Genomic DNA, 21,495 nt, shown 5'->3' with positions numbered 1-21,495 from the left:
CGCCTCTGGCTCTGCGCCGCCGTGCTGGGGTGCCTGGCGGCGGCGAGGCCCCGCCGGCGAGGTAAGCGGGGCCGGGCCGGGCACCGAGAACGGGCGAGCGGCTGCAGGCGGGGGCATCGCCGCCAGCAGGTGAACGGGAGGGTGCCGGGGCGGGCGGCTGCTGCGGGCGGCCTAGCGCAGAGAGGGCAGCGCTTGCCCCCGGCCCTTCGGCGGGGAGCATTCTCCTTCTCCCGTCCCAGGGAGCGGCTCGCGTCAGGCCCTTCCCCCGTGCCCGCACATCGCTTGTTTTCCAGCCGGACAGCGACATCTGACTAGTGTCGCTGGAAGGGGCTTAACTTTATGAACTGACAAAACAGGAGTTGCCGTTGTCACCGCGCACCTGCAGGGAAAACCTACCCAGTGAAAATGGAGGGCCCGCGCTCTCTGCCTTGCTCTCTTCTCCCTGGGCGCTGGAGCACGTGCGGTGCGTTGGCACGCTCTGCCCTGGGACCGCTCAGAAATGCTTTGTGCAAAACCCGTATCTGTATTGTTTCAGGTTTCTGAGAGAAAGTCAGCGTAAAGAGTAGATACAATTGCATATTACATTGAGAACTACTAGGAAATGCTCGATAAGCATATAATTTACATTTTTTTAAAGGTTATGCAACTATTTACAACGTTTACAAAGCACCCCTTAGGGTGTGGACAGGAGTGATCGGAAAGTGTTTTAACACCTTTTTGAATAAGGTTATTTATCAAGATGTATTAATGTGTGCGTGTTGATTCTATTTTCTTCATTGTTCTGTGTACAGGAGTGTTCATATTGCTGTTGCATTGCATTGCAATACTGTCATTGCTACAGCGTTTGTGATCATGTGCTTTTATATGTCTCATCCAAACAAATGGCATCTTTTAGGTAGTTACAGTCATTTTTATGTTTTGCTTTAAAAGTGTTACCCTAAATAATTAGTTTAGGATAACTTCTTCCAAAAAGTGAACTTCTTTCTATTTTAGCATTTTGGAAGAGTTTAAACCCACAAATACATCTGAGCACTTTTGTTAAATGCAGTCCTAGTTCTAATTTCTGCCTTGGGATGTTGATATGCTGCATCCTTTGCAGACAGTAGATGCAAGAAAAATCACATTGAGGATCAGAGTGGGCACTGACTAATGGCACTATTTGTTTATCTGTAGTCATTTGCCAGACCCTGGCCTTTGCACAGCAGGAGATATAAACTGATAAGCTGTTGGTACCTGAGGAACTGAGTTGCCAGTCCTGCCACTCTGCCCTTGCCTGCCTGTATTCTGCAAGTGGCTCCTTTTCCTGTCTCTGCTCTGGTTTGCGCCCAGCAGTCCTCAGTCCCTGACTGGTCTGTATGCTGGAAACATGGAAAATCGTCGGTCCCTATCTGCACATGGATTGGAACAGAGATGTGAACGGGGAATTGAAAAGCCCTTCCTTTGTGGAACTCCTTTTCCACCAGAGTGCCTCAGAGGCAGTCGTCAGGAGCCACTTAAATATCTCGTTGTGGAAAATGAGCTCCTGTGTTGATTTCAAGAACCAGTTTGACTTTTGGTTAAAGTGTGGTGTTCAGAGTACCTATTACCTGACCCAGTCATGGTACAAACTCCAATGTGTTGGCAGAGATTTGTCTATATCTTTTCCAAAAGGCTCATCCACCGGCACAGTGCTATCCTTGTGTTAAAGATGTTGCAAAAGTTGAATTCTTTTCCCGCTTAGGGTCACATTTCTCAGTATCTGGCAGGACCAAGTAGCTCTGGGGTGGATCCAGGAAAACCTTACTGTATTAACTCTGAAGACAGTCAGGAAAAAGCAAATATGGAATCAAATTCTTCCTGGCATGCAGAGACCTCAGTTAAAGAACAGTAGAGAGCCATATACAATGTATAGGGTGTTTGTGGAAACAAGCACAGAGTAAGAGAAGTAAACTCAAGTTCTAGGGAAACAGCTGGATATTTTCCCGTGATGGATTGCTTTTTCAGCAGACAGTATGTAGTATCTGGACCTCCAAACAAAATGTGAGAGTTTGACTTTCGAGAAATCAGTCTCCCCTCACAGCCTGTCGCATGTGTCTCCGCTAGGTTAGGTTAAACCAATGGTGCACAATCCACAAAGGAGGCTGAACTTCACGGTCTTAATTCTCAAGTATTCGTTTATGTATTTTATAATTAGACTTTCATTATTCTAAAGCAAGTATTTAAAGTTATTAAATCACTAATACACTTAAAGGTCCAAAAAGAAATAATTAAAAAGAATATTCCCATATATATGGAAAGATTTCCATCAAGAATAATCATGCTTAAATGATAAATTCTGTTAAAACTAACATGAGTTTTCCATTTTGCGTTAGAGATCGTGGATGAAGTCAACAGTAGCACATACAGCTTCCCATGCTTTAATGTTCCTCCCATACTAGGCAGAGCTGATAGGTAATCGTGGCCTGTAGGTAGCACTTTCAAGTTACCAGGCCCTGTTTTCAGTTCCTTATTTTTTTGCCAGCCTTGACTCATTGGGCTGAAAATTGCTGGATGTTAGACACAGGCAAAGCTTTTCTGGAGCATTACAGCAAAATCGGTATTCATCATTCTGAGAATGAATTTTGAAAGAATGCTTATATCAAAATTACTTTTTAATACATCCTGAATAAGGAAATCATTATTTCAGTGGAAAATTTGGCCAACTCCCCTCTTAAATGCCTGTGATTTGAGCAGATCTGGTCTGCAGGAATAACTTTTTAACAGAGAACACAACATTCATTTCTTGTGTATGTGTCCATACATATGATAGTTTTGTTTCTGCTGTTCCTAGAGTTAGACAGCACATCAGTTACACTCAGATGTGTAATAAAATATTTTAATTTGTATTATTGATGATGGCAGTTATTTTCAGTTGTTTTGCAGAATGGGTAAGGAAAAGAAAAGAAAGAAAAAAAAAATCAAGCAGTGTTACACACAATATGAGATTTCCAAGCAATAACTATGGAAATATTAGCATACTTCTAAAAAGAAAGGAAGAATGCACAAAGAGCTGGGTGACATTTTAAAGTGATGTGCATAATAAGAAGAAACGTATAATTTGATCTTTAGTGGAATTTACAAGTGAGTACAATCAGCTGTTTTAAAGATCTATCAAACAATGATCTAATTAAACTGTGGAGGAAAAGAAAATAAAGACTTGTCTCATGTCTAGCTTGATTTATTAATGGAAAAGGTAACAGATACTAATTGTTTCAGGAGTGATTCAGTTACAGGAAAGAAAACTAATGAGGGTGCTATATGAAAGGGAGAATTCCAATAAAAAATAGAAGACAGGAAGAAACTTACACCATGGTTCATAAACTGCTTGTGCTGTAGCTTGCTTGGAAAACATTTCAATAATACACATGACTGACCTGTGATTTTTCAAGGGCTTTTCTTCAGATTCCAATGAAGGATAAATTCTCAATAAGGTCAGCTTGTATGGACACGAATAGCCTACAGGCTACTACAAGCAGCTCAGAAGCACAGTGGTGGCACAGTCAATCACATTGACTTCCATCTGCCCTTAGAGGATAGAAGATAAAGCTATTGTTACCTGCCTGGGTAGCCTAAAGCCATATCAGATTAAATCTTCAGGTTTTGAAAGACTATAGGATTCTCATGCTGTGCTTGAAAGACATGAAGTCTGTTCTTTCACTGGGGCATCTTCTCCATTTAAAAGAGGGGAATTACCTGATTTTGAAACTGTTTTATAATTGTCGTTATCTGGACACTGGCATGAAAAATGTGAAAGATAGTGTATTATTGCATGATTTGAACCAAAATATGTTTGTAATCAGTGACACAATTACACCATGCAAAATATGGGACAAATACAGAAAAACCTGGGAGTGAAAACTGAAAATTGGAGTATTAATATTCAAAATGTAAGATCATAGAGCTTTGCAGATGGCTGCATTTTTTTAATTCATTAGTAGCATAGTGGAGGCAAGAATTAACTGTGTCATGCAATATAATCTGAAATTGCATTCACAGTCAGCATCAGTCAGTATCCATTTTTAAAAGCAAGATAAATAGATAGATATATTTTAAATCTTATTTATTTATAAACATTATCTGATTTTTTTTCCCATACTTTCACTTCCCAAGCACATTCTTGAGCAAGAATGGCCATTCAGTACCTTGCATGCAAATATGCCATTAGCAAGAACTTTTACCATCACTGTCTTTGACAGGATTCAACTCAGCTGCCAGATCAGACTCAGAAATTCTGACATTCTGCTTGATTTCTGAATGAGTCTGGATTTTAAAAAAGGCTGTTGTAAAGCCTTCTTCAGATTCTGATCCTTCATTTTACCTATCAGCAATTTTGAGATTTTTTTTTGAGGCCACAAGGTCACTTAGATGTCCCAAAATATGTTTGGCAGTTGTCTTTATTAAAATTTAGCATGTCAGTCATGCAAATTGTCTTAAAATGTATTTCTAAGTATCTACCCATTTCCATACACACTTGCTATGATCAGTGTGTATACATGCAAACTGTATGCAACTACCTCTCATCCATTTGAAGGAACTCTTCATTTCATGCATAGGAACCCTGTAAAGTGGTAGCCTATTTACAAAAGACATAATCCTTACTCCTCTTGAGGTGAGACTTTGATCCTCTTGTATATCTGACACCCCATTTTTATTCAGGTTGTTAGGTTTCATAAACATCAGTGGAACTAAAAAGTCAAAATCCAGAGAGAAAGTATAAACATAGTCCTTTCCACTGTTTTTACATCTAGGGTAAATGCCTAATGTGGTTATTAATTTACATTTATTGTCCACTTAAAGAAGGGAAGGTTACCACATGATGAATTCTATTAAATTTTAGAGTGCTAACATACCTATTTGTTGTTGTTACTAAGACTTCAATGTATTTTTCAGTAAAAGTAGCTTCACATCATATTGTGATATATCCATATTTTCCTGTTAAAAATACTTACCATCTTTTCTAACATACTTATTAGGCATTCCATCTTGATACTTGAAATACTCTTGCTCCACAGTTCTTGAATGCTCTCCTGGTGGACATCAGATCCTGCAGAGCCCTTACCGAAGCATTGATTTTGATTCATCCCACCTCCAGCAGTCAGCTATTCAGGATTTAATATGTGACCATTCCCTAACACCAGGATGGTATCGCTTTATGATTTTTGACAAGCCTGCTGAGATGCCGACCGAGTGCGTGGAGGTATTGTTACAACTCATTTGATTATGAGAAATACATATTTTTTCTTAAGAATTTTTTCGGTAGGAGGTGTAAAAAAAGAATACGGTTACGGAGACTGATGTGGAGGAGTACAGAGTACCTATTCTCACTAAATACTTGAGTATATTAAAATGTGTTAACTGGACAGTTAGGTCTTAAGTGTTGAAAATTTTACAGTGAATGGGCAATAGCAGAGGATGATAAACTACATCCCTTTTCGAGCACTCAAAAACTGTCATTTGTAGTCACTGCTAAAGAAGATTTTCTCAGTGGCAGTGTAGCAGGGATATCATGTTGTAAAGCTGCAACTGTGTGTTGGTCAGTCTGTTAGGAAGGCCATGTGAAAGCCGTATAAAGACTTGGAGCCACATGAATCCAGTAATTGTGGAGCTTTTAAAGTGAGCATATTAGAGAGAAGAGATTACTCCTAAAATGACTTGAACTAACAGAGCTAACTGAAGATTAGTTGCCTTGTCATCTGCAAGTCCCGTAAGACTCAAGAATTACGTGGAATATTTAATACTTCAGACTTGTAATGCTTTATTTTGGAACGTAACAACATCTCTGTAATTGTTATATTCTAAGGCGGTATATCTTTTTAGTTTCCCACTTTAACACATTTCCTTGTTTAAAAAAAATAGAAATGTCATTAGAATATTTTACCCGTGATTTTTCTAATGAATTGAAATTGCCTGGTCACAGTCTCTTAAAAAAAAAAAAAAAGAAAAGCCCAACAATGAAACACTTTTAAAGGAATACAGAACAGTTAAAACATACTAATAAAATTAAATTGAGTTTATAGCAGGCCCTCTTATTTTATTTATTTAAGTTTAGTTTTTATTAATTTTTTACAGCAGTATAAAGCCACTGAAGTACCTTTAATGTGCAGGTGACTCAAGGACTCAGAAAGCTGTGTTGCAGAGGCTACTGTTATCCAGGCTTTCATACTGCAAAAAACTAGCAAAAAGTATGATTCCTGAAGAACTTCCTTTCAGTTAGATTTAATACAAACAAATTAATTAACTAGTAGTATTTTTGCAAAATGGATACTTTCTATGCAAAGAACCAGCATGATAAACCAGGGGAAAAAACAATGTGTTTTTCAGAACAGAGGTTAGGCTAGCAAGATACCTGCTCAGATCATCTAGGAAAGTTTTAGAAATCTAACCGAAGTTCTCAGTGCTTAGTAAGTATTTGGTAAAAGTAGGCTACCATCCTAATACAGAGGAGTCCAGCTGATTACAGTTGGAAAGAGATTGATTCAAAACCTATTCAGCAAATGAAATTTATGCATTGACATCTGCTTCTTTGCATCTGTTGACAAAAACAAGACATTTATTTTGAAATCTCAAAACATTAAAACCAAACTGAAATGGATGTCTTGTTTGGGAAGCTTCCTTCTTTCTTTCCCTTTAGGAGAACTTTTATTATAGCTATATTTAATCCTTGTCAAAGATTCAGGCTCTGTTAAACAATCCATCCCATTAATTCTGTCTGTCTGATGGATTGATGTTGGGCTCAGATATTCTAGATTAAGAAAGAAAAGTGTACTTTTGAGATGAGTAATTGCTTAATGAGTCTGCAGCAGTCTTTAGACCAAGAGGTCTAAAGACAAGATGATCTGAGACCTTGTTTCACTATCAGGTCAAAGAAAGGAATACTTGATACAATGTATGAAGGAGGACAGGTTCTCAAAATCTCACAATTTCAGATTATAGTTTTCATGTAAATATTTTCCAAATTCTGACTTTAACACACCGTGTCCTTCTAGGTGTTTCTCCTCAGTTTGCCTTCTGCAGCACATGAAAGACAGGAGGTGATCTTTAACTCATTCTGGTAACCCAAGAACCAGATTCCTTCTTTGTCTCCTTTTCTCAGGATTCATTTTTCTGTATTCCCCTGGTAAACTCTGTTGTATGCTAAATCAGACTTAGGCTTTGGTTACCATGATTGGTGCTACTGTTAAGCTGTGACCTGCGTGGCAGCTTCCTTGGCCTGAAGACCTCACATAGCCACAGTGGTGAGGGGTGAAGGAGACTGTTCCACAGCGCACTTCTCAATCCATGAGGAAAAGCACTGAACAAGGCTTTTGCTTGCAAGGGAGGGAACAAGAGCCCTCTTAAATCATCTCTTGAACCAGCATCTGAACCACAGACCTTGTGACGCCCACTGCTTTGTAAACACCAAAGGGTTTAGGGTTCCTACAAACTCACTGTGCTTGTTACGGGTGGTTCTACAAGCATATGTATTTCTAAAGGTGGGGAATTGAAAGACAGACAGGGCTTATCGGGTGTCTTGCATTTTTGGCTAGGGCTGCAAGTCAGTAACCTTGCATCAGCTGGCCACATCTCCTAGAAGTCCAGGAGGTTAGCTGAGCCTTCAGTCCATGGCAAAGGGCAGATAAAATGTGTCAGCTTTAGCACCTTTAGTTGATACTCAGTGTAAGTATGTTCTGCCCTGTATTTGCTGTGCTCCGATAGCGTTCACGCAGTCAGTTACTGACGGTTAATGGATGTATATCACTAAGCCATAACACAACTGTTAGCTTTTTCGGGCAAAACACTCAGGTGTAGCTCCCAGTTAAGTTCTTCAGGCTTTAAATTATAGCCTGTCTTTAGAAACACAAATTCATCAGACTCAAGGACTTGAGTCTCTTTTGTGTGTATTTGTATTCAACCTTGAGGAGGAAAATAAGCAAGCCCTCAATTATACTGTCTAAAGTTTGCTAAAAGCTCATGCAGGAAATTAATTGAATACATATGTACCTCTCATTAAAGCACAGCAACAGTTTGATATAGCATTAACCATTTTCTGATGTTTTTCTCTGGTGCTGAAGATGAATCACTGTGGTACTCAAGCCCCTGTCTGGTTGTCTCTGAGGGAGTCAGAATCCATGCCTGGACCCGGTGAGATCAAACAGTTAACGGCTTGTGCTACGTGGCAGTTTTTCTTCAGCACTTCAAAAGACTGCTGTCTTTTCCGAATCCCTGTCAGTGTGAGGAACTGTGGAAATTTCTTTGTTTACTTACTGCAGCCCACCCAAGGATGCATGGGGTATTGTGCAGAAGGTGAGAAAATGGATGCTCTAACTCAGCTAAGTGTGTGTGTTTATGAGTAAGTGTGTTTCTCTGATATTGGGCTGAGAGGAAATGTCTGGAAATACTTATACATGCTAAAATTTCTTGCAATCCTTACTTTTAATATTGATACTATAGAAAAATGATTTGGTATGGTAAGGTGGGTTCGCACTACCCCTTTTTAAGTTACATTTAGCACTCCAGTGTTGTTCAAAGCCCAGAAACTTAAGAATTGAAATCTTCCATATAATATAAGACACATCTAAAAGTCAAAACTCAGAGTATCTGCAATGGCACTCATACTCTGCAAATACCTGTTACTGAATATACGTAAAGTTATGTATCAGAGTAAATTTTGTTTAAGAACTTGACCAAACTGTATTTTTATCAAATATTGTTTAGCATCATCAGGTGTATTTTTCTTACTGTAAATCTTTTATCATCTTTCTGGAGAGTATACACGTTGTTGCTAGAAGAAAATTCAACACAGAAATGCTCTACTGGTAAGTACTTTATTAGTACTATGAGAAAGAGCTGAAGTGGAGTCCTTTTGCAATGCCCTGTGTTGTCTTGGACCCTTGTGCTGCAAAAGTGCATTGGTGTTCACAGCTCAAAACTTCAGTATTTAGTTATTCATGCCAGATGTTTTAGATAACTTAAGGAAAGCAAGGTTAAATCCTTACAGTTATAAATACTGTGAAATAGTGACAAATTAGTGTAGTCGGAAATTCTTATTAGCTTGTGTAACACACTGTTGTGAAAATACTAGCAGTATTTTTATGCATCATGTACTGTATTGCTCTAAACAATATCCTCTAGTACTGACAGCCTTCAAAAGTTTAATAGCAGACTATCAGTGGGTTTTCTGGTGCTTTATTGGCCTATCACTATACCTTTAGGTCCAATTGTTAAGACATTATCCAAGGGTTTATTGACAGAAGAAAAATACAAAAAATGGGGCATTTCAGCATGCAAGTGACTGAAGCAGTGAAGAACTCCTGCACTACAGAACTTTGCATTTACTTTGGATGATGGCTTATGAAGAGGAAAGAGGATATAAAAACCACAGGCAGCCAGCTAGCAAATTTTTACTGCCTCAAAACAAAGTAGGCAAGAAACATAACTCTGGTTTGGCTCCGCTGAATACTGTAAATCTGAAACACATTTTGAGTTTAAAAGCCCTCTTTTAAGATGATGTTTTCATTCCAAGTGTGTTGTACTCTTGTGCTGCTTTTTGTATCTAGGTTACCATGTGTACTGTGTTTTCTCTTTAACACTTGATAGCTGTAAACACTTGATGCAAATTTTCAAATAGTCTCTTTTCTACATGCTGAGGAAGTCAAATGTATCACTGAAATGTGGAACATCAAAATCTGCTCTTCATTCTTTTTGCTGAATGGGGTTTTCAGTGTTGCTGCTGCCCTTTTGACTTAGAGTGGAGTGACTAACCTCTTTCTACTCCTGTTACAAATGCACTGGTATTTTCATGTTTAATCAAAGTTTCACTTTTTTTTTTAGAATGATATTCAAAGTACCAAACAATAACAGTGCACAAGCACTTTTTCTTAGGCCCCTGTAGGAAAGATGATTTTTTTTCAAAGCAGGTCTGCACTGAATTTGGCTGTCCAGGGTTGCAGTTATTGAATAAGCATTCAGATGTAGATTTGGGGAGACAAAATAAATATTCAAGAGAATAGTTTAATTCCTTTTTATTCACTAAGAACCCCTATAAGTATTGGCTGGGTACATCTGCAGTAAAAGATACAGAGGTGGTACTATGTTCTGTATCGTTCCTCCTAGGTATAGCCAATCTACTTGTGATTTCCAACACAAGGCTTTGTACTGACTGGTACCATAATTGTATATGGATTGGATTACAAGACTGCTTCTGTTCTGCTAATTTACACTTCCATTAGTGTCTTGTGATATTTGGTGTGTTTTTAACATAGGGCATTAATTTAAAAGCATTGGTGTGCATACTCTGTATGTATGTGAATATACAATTTAAGAACAACCTGTAGTTCTTTCAGATGCAAAGCCACAGACCTGTGATCCTGAGGGAACGGAAGTTCAAGGCGTCTGTAGCAGTGAGTATTTTGTTTTGATTTTCAAGTTCTTCTCTGCATCTATGACCCAATAATGTCAACATTTAGTCATATTCTGTCTTGAACAAAAACATGTTCGTGTTATCAATAGTATTGCTCAGTCTGTTGCAAAATGAGCAATTTGGAGGTGATTTCAGACCTTGGGTTACAAAAGTACTTTCTCAGTATAATGTTCAGAATAAGTACCAAAATATTAAGAAGTAATTTTAATAATACTGATTTATAGATACTTTGATTCTTTGGAAGTCAAATATAAGATGAATCTACAAATCATACTGTTGCTTATTCTGTTCCTTTTTTTTCTTTTTTTTCTTCCCCCCCCTCCCCCGCCTTTCTTCGTAAGTAGAGCAAATATTCTTCTGTCAGGCAAATTCCCTTGTATGTTGCTCTCTCCTGTGTGGTAAAATAATTAATTGTATTTTATTCCCTTGGTTTTGTTGGTTGTTTTTTTCCCCTCTTCAGCACCTTCCTATAGGCTAGAATATAACCAAAGGCTGATAAAGAATTTTTTGTCCTTTTAACAATTCATAAAAGGAACATACACATTTTCTCTGATTCTTTAAGTAATAATGTAATGTTTCCACATATGAAAAAAATAGTATTAGTGTATTAATTGGCAAAATACATGTAAATGTCATTTCATCCGATACTGTTTTTGCACAAACCACACTTCTGTTTGACTAGGTAACCTGGCTCCTTCATCATCTCCATCTGTGTCACCACCACTACCAGCCATTCCTGAAGTTGTAGCGGAGCTGATCGAAGGCAGCATTTACCTAAGGTGTACCTTTGGTGTTCCTTTTGGAAACAGCTCAGTCAGATTCATTGTCACTTGGTCAAGACTTTCTCCTGAAGGTATCAAAGAAGAACTGAAACATGAAACTGCAGTTCATACGTTTTCACTTCTAGAACTAGATGGGATAAACGTCAGACTTGGAGACAGAGTATGTTAAAACATAATCTCTTTGTATCTTTGTAAATATGGCTCAGTAGACATAAACAGTTGTTAGAAACAGAGTTCCAGCATGCTGCTGTATAATTTTCCTTGGCAGAAGCATACTGCCTCTCGTTGTTGTTTACACTAACAGTGCCCATATGAATGTGGAAATACCGCAGAATATATCACTGATTCACTGTCGTTAAGGTTTTGAGACTGTCTCAGTACAGTATAGTGTGCCTCCAGGAGATAAACGTTTATTCAAGTTGCATCTTCTTCACCCTCTACTGTGATTCTGTTTGATAGTGTAAATGAAGAGGATTTTTGGGTGCAACTGCATCTGAGTGGGAGGCTGTAAGAGCCACAGGTTGTGAGAAGCTGTGTTGTTGATTCATTAGACAGATACCTTTTCTCTGAATCAGTAATGAGTTGCTGCTTGATGGTTTTGTCTCTAGGATTGGATTTAAATGGTTTAATCTCTGCCATCAAAAGCAGTGGGAGTACCTGCATTACCTTCCATGGTAGCAGAATCAAGACCTAGGCTCTCATGGTAACTTTGACAAGCTTAAGCATTGGAAAGTCAATAAGCTTTCTACCTGTGTATACCAAAATACAGGTTAATTTTTCCTGGCCAAAATAAAAACCCAAAAAGCACATGGTTGGTGTGTGTGTGCATGTGTGTTCAAGCCAAAGCCAGGCTGCTTGGACAACAATACAATTGCTAATCCTCAAAAATCCTGTGGGGACTTTGTGATTAGTTGCCTGACAGTGTTAGCTCAGTGACAGTCAAAAGGAAAGGCACAGTCTCAAACTACCTGCTGCTGCTATGAATCCTGGGTTTTCTCAGGATCTGAAATATTGCATGTGTGGTCAACACATCTAAAAAGGGATACAGCAAAATAAAAGAAAAAATTCAAAACCACGGTGTCTAGTAGCATGGAACTGGTTCAGCGGAGGGAAATCACAGTAAGTTCTTCAGCTTGAAAAAGATTGTCCAGGCCCATAACACTAGGAAAAAAGTATAGTAAGAAGAGGAGGAGGAGGGGATGGTTGTTTTGCATACATTTCATGGGCACTCAAGAAAATTAAAAGGCAAAAAATGTGAAATGGACAAAAAGAAGTAAACAACATGTAATGAATTATAGAATGCATTTCTGCAAGATGGGCTCCAGAAGGAATTTGTTAAATCTGTGGAGACTTAGGTGCTTGTTAAACATGCTGGTTTGTATGTGGCCTTTAGTTCAAGAAGTCTGCACCACTGGTGGAATATGCCAGGAAAAGGTCTTAGCATGCTCGACCTGTTCCTGTGTTTTTCTTAAGCAGCACCACTGGCAATTGGTAACTTCTGGTGCAAACAGAAGACTGGGTGTGATGAATCCATCAAACTGACCCATGGTGGCTGGGTTTTGTCTTCATGTGACCACTTCATACCAAAAATGTATTTTATGATGCTGGTTTTGCCCTTCAGGTCTATTGTAGCAGTACTGCTTTTTTCATGGAGCAGCCGGATATACAAAGCTCTTCTGTTGAGAGCAAGGAATTTTTTGCTGGCATTAAGGTAATTTTGAAATAAAATAATGTTTTAATTTATTGTACTAGGAATCTTTCTGAGTATTGCTACAGCAGTCAGTCCTCTGAATAGAAGGCACTCAAAATGTATTAATTGTGAATTAATAGAGCCTGTTGTTGGCTGTAGTGAACTTAAATTTGTCAAAAAGCAGAAGGGTCAAAGTTGTTTCTGTGCTGCCCATGTACTCAAGGTGCAGGAAGGCTGAATCGGCAACTCACACATGTAGTGAAAGCCTTGACTTCCAGGAGCTGGAGTAGACTCTGACACAGTATTTGTAAACTAGGAGGGCCATGGCTCAGACCTGAGCTCTGGCACGCTGTTGTCCATTATGTTTAACTGCTGCTGCCTTTTCTGACATGATTTTGTCCTGTGCCAGTGGGTTCTCCCAGCACACGGCTCATGGGATAGCCCAGGTCAGGGCCTCTTCCCAGCTGTCCATGGGGGTAAGGGAAGCCTGAGGCCAACCTGGTCTGGGCTTAGAGAGGGAAACTGGGACATGAGCCACTTGGTCAGAGGCCAAGCTCCAAACTCATTTTAATTCCTACTATGGCTGTAGCTATAGGGACCCATTTGCTGGCTGGGAATGGGACCCCAGTCCCAGAAAGATATAGTGCATGTCATTACATGTTGGGAATAGTCCTGTTGACTTAAGGTTCTGCACTTCATAAAGTTAAGTCTGAGCTTATGTTTCTGCAGGATCAGGGCACAGATTTATCTCATGTAAGTGCAAGTCTGTAGTGCACACTGCGAAGTGTGAATGCATTATTTTTGTTTTCCTGTAAGGCTGTGTTCAGGATTTCACCCAATGTACAATGCTCAGTTGTAGGCCTCTGTTACTGATGGCTCGTTGCATTTTTGATTATGCATCTATGGTGAGCTGTGATGGAGGTTTACGGAGAGGAATCCCGGGAGAAATACGGGGCTTCCAAATTCTTTTGGGATATTGTTGCCTGTAGGTAGCTTCCCCCTCCCTTCCCTCCAGACAATACACCAAACTGTTTGTATTTTAGCTTACAGAAGTTACCCAGAGAATACATTTTTGTGGTATTAATGTAGTTTGCCAATTCCTTACCTTTCTAGCTAGCCTTTACTCTTGCCTTTACATTATCCTTGCCCCTTATTCCTACCTCTTCAAGACTCTTGCTGCTGTGTCCTCATCTGCTCCCCAGTATGCTGCTGCTCTTCAGACCATCTCAATAAGCCTGATCAAGTGCAGCAGCCATGCACCGTGCCATTCCATCTCTTTAGTTTTTTATACTGTACTCCAAGCTGGTTAGTAGGTGGTGCTGTAGTTTACTCACAAAGCTTGCATTTTAAGTACAATTTCTTCTGTGCTAGATACATACAGAAACATATGATATATCAGAAGATGGGAAGGAATACAGACTGACAATAGAAAGTAGCATTCCTGTTCCTTGTCCTGAGTTTAGCCAGCTTGAAAGTGACTGCAAAATCTCACTAACATTAAATACTGTTGATGAAGGTAAGTACTATCCTGATCTGTTGCATTTTGTATGTTTAATGTGTTTTTCTAAATATTCCCACTGGTCTCCTTGGAGAAGCTGTTACATTGCAAAATACTTTCTAAGAAGATGTTAAAACAGAATATTCACAAGCTGTATATATGGCTGCTGAAAGTATGGAAGAATGTGTCCATAATCCATTACTTGTTGAAGTTAGCACGTGGTTTTGGCAGCTATGGATATTGGAGCCATATTCTTTAACTTGAATAGACAGAATACTGTAATACCTACAAAGTTCGTAATTCAGTTAATTTTGTTGACTTGTTTTGTTGCAAGTATTGTATATGCAGTCATGAAGTCCTCATTTTTTACTATTCTTACTGTTTTCTATAGTACTTCCTCAAGCACAAGTCCTGTGAACCCCAGGAGGAGCCTTGCCTATGCAGACAACCATTTTTATGTCACATTAGCAAGCCTATAATGATTTTAATTTCTCTATCAAACTGGAAAATTCAAAACCATTTTCTTGGGTGTGTGTATGAAGATGTAGAGAGGGGGTTTTGCATGACCAAACCCAAGAAAAATGCATAATTATTTTAATTTATGAAAATGTTTGTAAATCATTTATGTATCTATCTTAACAGTAGTATACAAAATGTGACTTATTTAGAGGAAAACTCACTAATGATGTGTTTTCATTAAAACAGGTAAAGAGCAGTTAGGTTTAAACTTGGCTCTTTCTTCTTGTCATGTGGATCTTCTCCAGAAACCCTGCAATAATGGAATCTGTAGTCAAGCTGTAATTTATTTCACTGCTGTGACAGACTTTATGCAGGACGGAGACAGGATTACCAGAATTGCAGTCGAACCTATATCCAGTGAGAATTTCCTGTGGAATGGCTATGTTCCAGAAAGCATACAGGTTGAAAATCTTCATGTTAAGCTCTGTAAACTGGCCAGAAATGTGGCTGATGTTAATGAAGCTTCTATTTCAGTTGTGACTTGCTGACTCACACCAAGATTTTTAAGTGGTCAATTTTCTTTTGTTTTATTTTCATTGAAATGCTGCGCTTTCATTTGAATTAATTTTTTTACATTTTAATACTTATATAACTACTCAGATTGATTAAAAGTATAACATAATATATTTATTAGAATGTAAACTAGTATCATAAGATAAATAATGCACCTGAGTCTGTTTATTTCCTAATCTGACATGGCTCACTATGTGCTTCTTTGTTTTGAAGATTACAGTAAAGGATCTGCCCACTGCCTACTGCTACTCATTTACTGACCCTCATATAATTACATTTGATGGAAGGTAATCACTGGATTGTTGCTCTTAATTTTAAGTGTGTTGGGATTTTCTGTGGGTGTTTTTTGCAGGGATGTTCTATTTATTTTAAAACTGTGCTGGTGATAGCCGTTAGCTGTAGTTTTCTATAACTGCACTCGGTATTTTACATTTTTTCTCAGACAATAAGGATAAATGTGCTTTAGTTAGTAAAAGCTTGCCAGTCATGATGATGTTTGCAATATTTGTATTTCTAAATGCAAGTTTTGGCGTTGTGGCAAAAGAGTGAAGCAAATGGACTATTTTCCTTTTTAGAAGAGTATGCCAGGAGAGGAGTGGTTGCTGTACAGTCTGTTGACTATGAAAGATAGAAATGTTATTAAATATGAACAATGATAAAATGATTGATTAGGCAAAACTCTTTTAATGCAAAGGTGTTTCCAACCTACAGCGTAGTTTCTCTGTTTCTGGGTGTCAGTATCTGAATCCTTGTGAGGATCAAGTTGCTAGAAGCTATCTGCTATCTATGTAACATTGTGCTGAGCTCATTAATGGTGTTGAAAGCGACTTATTCACTGCTGCCACTTGCACATCACTAACCTTCTTTCTAAAGTGAAGACAGCTTCCCTGGCCACAGCTGGCATGTTTTTGGTATGCTTCTGTGTTTCAAAGTGTTTCTAATTCATGGAAGGTGTCAGAACAAACACAAGTTCCACACCTGGGACTTTTATATTCTCTGCTCAGCAGAAGCACATTTCTTTAAGTGGCAGGGTGAGAAGAAGAGGATAGGTTGCTTCCAGATAAGGATGTTCAGCCCACTACCCCACTTTTCTTCTGAGCTTGATAACAAAAAAGAAAAGACAACTTGTAATTGCTTCTCTGATAGCACTGTGACTAGTAATAATAATAATAATAAAGTTACTGGGGTTATCGTGAGCTTGCAGTTCCACTTGCAGTGGAAATTATAGGGATGACTTCACAGGGCATTTTGACCATCGATACATTGTGATCAAGCTTTCTTATGAAGCAGTGATTTACTGTGATGTGGTCTGGCTGGAAGCATGATGCTGCAGGGAAAGAACTTTCTTTTTAAGGATAAAGTCTGTTGCTACTTTATTTTACAAATTGAGGAAACAAATAGAAGTGTCCTGGTTTCAGCGGGGATAGAGGTAACTGTCTTCCTAGTAGCTGGTACAGTGCTATGTTTTGAGTTCAGTATGCAAAGAATGTTGATAACACACTGATGTTTTCAGTTGTTGCTAAGTAGTGTTTAGACTAAAGTCAAGGATTTTTCAGCTTCTCATGCCCAGCCAGGGCACAAGAAGTTGGCACAGGACACAGCCAGGGCACCTGACCCAAACTGGCCAACAGTGTATTCCATACCATGGGACGTCCCATCTAGTTTAGGAACTGCGAAGTGGGGGCAGGGAATTGCCGCTCGGGGACTCGCTGGGTGTCGATCAGCGGGTGGTGAGCAATTGCCCTGCGCATCATTTGTACATTCCAATCCTTTTATTACTACTGTTGTCATTTTATTATTGTTATCATTATCATTATTAGTTTCTTCTTTTCTGTTCTATTAAACCGTTTTTATCTCAACCCACGAGTTTTACTTCTTTTTCCCGATTTTCTCCCCCATCCCACTGGATGGGGGGGAGTGAGTGAGCGGCTGCGTGTGTTTAGTTGCTGGCTGGGGTTAAACCACGACAAAAAGGAACTGTCCTTACTGAATCACAGGTAATCCTGTGCAGTCCCAGTAGGGTAGCCGTCTGCAGTTTGTCTACTGGTCCATTATACACAAAGCAAATCAGATTCTGCAATTAACTGTCAAATGCCATTTATAGCCAAGAGGCTGTTAAACTTCCTGCAAAAGTTTGAGGTTTTTTCCTCTCTCCTCTCCTCTCCTCTCTCCTCTCCTCTCCTCTCCTCTCTCCTCTCCTCTCTCCTCTCCTCTCTCCTCCCGCTGCCCCCCCACATGCACACTGCTGTGCATCTTGTTGCTTTTGCTGCATCGGTGTACTACCATAGCAACACAAAGGTTGAGAAGTACTCTCCAGTTCTCTGTCATAAGCACTGTTAAAATGTCAAAGAATGGCAGTGGCTTCATGGTTTTGTTTCCATTCACAACCTTTGTCTACATATAATCCAGTCATGATCCTTCTTTTATTCCTTATTTTTCTGCTGTGAAACAGGTTTAATTTTTTCAGTTCAGAGCTACACAGAGGAAGATATGATGGTGTTTGTTCAGAACAAGGTTGTGTGTTTGTGGGCTGTGCTGTTTGGTTTTTCTGATGCAGGAAAATGAGTTGCAGTATCAAAGATCACCAAATGTCAGAAATCTCTTTTAAGATAAAGTTGCTGATCTGGTGATACAGTTATTTTATAACCAAAGTGATATCACATGCTATTCTTTTGATTCCAGACTCTATGACAATTTTAAAACAGGAACATTTGTTCTGTATAAGAGTACATCTCGAGATTTTGAAGTTCATGTTCGCCAGTGGGACTGTGGAAGTCTTCGCTACCCAACATCCTGTAACTGTGGCTTTGTTGCCAAAGAAGGAAGTGATATAATTGCATTTGACATGTGCAGTGGTCAGCTACGTGAGTCACAGCCACACTTATCTGTAATAAATAGAGACACAACAGGAAGTAATGTCAGAATCACTGAATCCTATCTGGGAAGAAAAGTAACAGTAAGTAGTAAATAATTGCTTGCAGATGTAATGATTATCTCAGCAATTATTTTTACCAATTCACACCAACTTCAGAACTAAAACATGTTTTATTTTCTGCAGTTAATCAATAGCATAATGTTTATTTTACAGCCGTAGTCCTTTGGCCAGTGTTTTGTTTGTAAGTGAAGGATGTTGTCCTCAAAAACAAGGATGTGTCAACATGCATTCCTTTCTGGAACCATGTTGTCAATCACAGTGTACAACCCTTGTGTGGAAGGTGCAGTTTTCAGATTCAGATATGCGCTTATTTAGCAGCCCTGATGTTCCAGAATGAGATCTCTGTGGGCTCTTTTTCACTCATGCCAGTGTCATATAGGAAGGCTGTGCATGCAGATAATTAAGTATGCCAAATGACATCCACAGAATTAGAAGTGTAGATGGTTTCTCTAGAGAATGTGGCCCTCAGATAAAACATTCATGTTTACTTTTGTAATTTCCTGTAGATTTTCTTTTGTAGATAGAGTTGCTGTAGGACTCCACTGAATTTCAAGTGAAGCAGAATGTGAAAATGAAGCCCTCAACTGCTCTTTAATCACTCTGTTGGTCTGGAAGGCAAGCCATAAAAACAGATACGCCTTTTCAACTTGGGTTTGGCTATCGGTATAAGACTATTTTAAATATTTAACTTTTATCTGAAGCACTTCATCTGAAGACCTCGGATATGAAATATTAAGATGGCTAGGCAATAGAGAAATTAAAAGGACACTGAGGAACCAGAAGAATTAAGTCACTTGCTGAGATTTGTACAGCAAGTTAGTAATAGAAACAGCATTTAAACTTGCAGTGGATTTTGTTCTTGAGACTTCTAGTATTTCTTTCAAGAGATTGTAAAGTTCCCTAAATTAAATAGTAGATATTTGAGGCTATTCTGAGGTATCTAGAACAATGAGGATCAGCTTTGCAGGTAGAAAGTGACTCTATATTAAGCTACTAACACAGGGAATCCTGTAGCTGACAAAAAGTAAGTTGAGAAGGGTGCTGTCAAAAGAGTCTATTCATATTACCAGAATCATCCGTTTCCATATGCTATCATGTGAAGAGTGAGCAGCCTAGCTGATTTTTGATTCTCTGTGGTTTTGCTGTCACTGACCTTCCACAATATACCTGCTAATGATGAATGAAGTTTATGGACCTATAGTGCACCATCTAGCTGCCTGCTAAGGTTGAGATGTACAGGGGTTTTATTTACAGGGCTTCACGTGAAGAAGAAATAGTGAAATTTGTCTGATCCAGAATAGTTAGAGCAAGAGTTTAATGGGATGTCTTTATATTCCTGGCCTTTTCCAATTGTTCCTTGCCAACAAGCACACCTGCTTTCATTAGGTAAAATAAAAATCATGTTTCTCATGATGATATCATCAATCTCTTTCTAGGTTTTGTTTTCTTCTGGAGCTTTCGTTCGTGCTGATGTGAGTGAATGGGGAATGAGCATAACACTTAGGGCACCCAGTTCAGATTACAGACATACAATGGGACTCTGTGGCACCTTTGACGGAAGTGCAGAGAATGACTATCACACTGCAAGTGGGGTGGAAATCCCAAACCATGCTAATGTTCCTTTTTCTTTTATTAAGGAATGGAGGTAACAAAATACTGTTTCACTCAAATGTCATCATTTTTGGTTTAACCTTTCCTTCACACTCTTAAAAACTTGTCAAAATAATAAAAAATCTTCCTAAGTTTTTAAGTTAATGTTAGAATGTCATCTTTACATTCCATAATTAATTTCAGAGAAAATTGAAATTGAAGTGCCAAATTAATATTTAAGTGGTATGATATAAGATGAGTTTGAGTAGGTTTTGAATAAAGTATCAAGGTATACAGAAAATATCCACTCTTCTCAATTCTTCTATTACAAGTTACCCTCATGGTTTTGTGATTTAACTGGTCTTTAAATATAGCTGTATGCTGCAGATTCTGTGATCTATGCTGTAGAAGTATGAAACGACAAAAAGCAAAACAAATGTTAAAGCTTTACTAAAACAATGAAAATAGTTCAGATACAGTTTCATATTTTTCTTTCTTCTCTAGAATTTCACCAGGAGATAGCTTGTTTGACAAGACACCTGCTTCTTTAACATCATCTAGAAAAATAGCCTTCTGCGACTGTGCACTTGAAAATACTAGATTATATCGATCAGTGAATAAACTAGAGACAGTTTCTCAGTCAGAACTTCCTCTGTCTTGTAAAGAAAATGAAAACGGTAGATTTCTTTCTTTGATACCAGGACTGGATGTCACTGCTGAGTTTCTTGGTCCTGTCGATCTTGTCAGAGGCTTAAAGAAACGTTCGTCTGCACATGAAATGGATTCATCTACACTTCTGCAGAGGGAGGATAGTCAAACCGAACTTCACAAAACATCACTAGTAAATACACGTGTCTCTACAACCTCAGTGGGAAATACTGATGTAGGAAGAAAAGGAACTTCAAGCTCAGGCCTTAGAAGAGATTCTCACCGTTATAGTAGTCATCTTCACGAAAGTCAGTCTGTTACAAGTAGGGGGAAGCGCCAAAATTATTATGAATACCATCCAGTTTTTCTATTCCAAAGTCTTAGCCAAACAGACTTAGAGGGATATAGTTATTTTTTCCCAGAGGACCATGCCACTGACACAGACCAAAAGTTTCTTCCTTCTTGGCCCACACCTTCTGGCCTCACTGAGTCTAGCACTTTGTTACTATGCCAGCAGGCAATAGCTAATTCCAGTATAGGAAGATCTTGTGGTGGCCTTCTTGGCCGGCGAATAGAGGATGCGGTCAATATGTGTGTTAAAGATTTGCTGCTGAAAGATGACCTCAGTTGGGCAGAAGCTTCCTTAGCTCTTCTGGAGAATGAATGTGAGAAAAGAGTTTTAGAAGAAATAAATTACAACCAACAGGAACTTGAAGGGTCGGTTGAGAGCCTACTTATTGCATTAAAGTGTCCCAGTCTCTGCAGTGGTAACGGGGAATGTACAGAATGGGGCTGTGCATGTTTTCAAGGCTATAGCTCATATGACTGCAGCATACTGTCTGGTAAGTGGGGGAAAAAAAAAAGATTTACTTAAATAATGTTCTCAATGTTTGTGCAACATAC

General features: G+C 38.9%; 1 protein-coding gene across 1 annotated transcript in view; it reads left to right on the top strand.

Annotated features, from left to right (window-relative positions):
• VWDE (von Willebrand factor D and EGF domains) overlaps positions 1-21,495 on the top strand; it is a gene marked incomplete at its 5' end in the record, with an annotated part of 39,203 nt that continues 17,708 nt past the window's right edge. Inside the window, 11 exons of the mRNA XM_010561483.1 lie at positions 1-61; positions 5,031-5,215; positions 8,070-8,301; positions 11,100-11,359; positions 12,821-12,910; positions 14,261-14,405; positions 15,093-15,307; positions 15,633-15,706; positions 18,102-18,375; positions 19,791-19,999; positions 20,449-21,434. Of these exons, the coding sequence (XP_010559785.1) occupies positions 1-61; positions 5,031-5,215; positions 8,070-8,301; positions 11,100-11,359; positions 12,821-12,910; positions 14,261-14,405; positions 15,093-15,307; positions 15,633-15,706; positions 18,102-18,375; positions 19,791-19,999; positions 20,449-21,434 (2,731 nt within the window). The remainder of the gene's footprint in view (positions 62-5,030; positions 5,216-8,069; positions 8,302-11,099; positions 11,360-12,820; positions 12,911-14,260; positions 14,406-15,092; positions 15,308-15,632; positions 15,707-18,101; positions 18,376-19,790; positions 20,000-20,448; positions 21,435-21,495) is intronic.

Source organism: Haliaeetus leucocephalus, unplaced genomic scaffold (genome assembly GCF_000737465.1).
Source record: "Haliaeetus leucocephalus isolate CR32 unplaced genomic scaffold, Haliaeetus_leucocephalus-4.0 Scaffold146, whole genome shotgun sequence".
NCBI classification, from domain to species: domain Eukaryota; kingdom Metazoa; phylum Chordata; class Aves; order Accipitriformes; family Accipitridae; genus Haliaeetus; species Haliaeetus leucocephalus.
The sequence above is the reverse complement of the archived record's forward strand: the minus strand, read 5'-3'. Positions and strand labels throughout refer to the sequence as shown.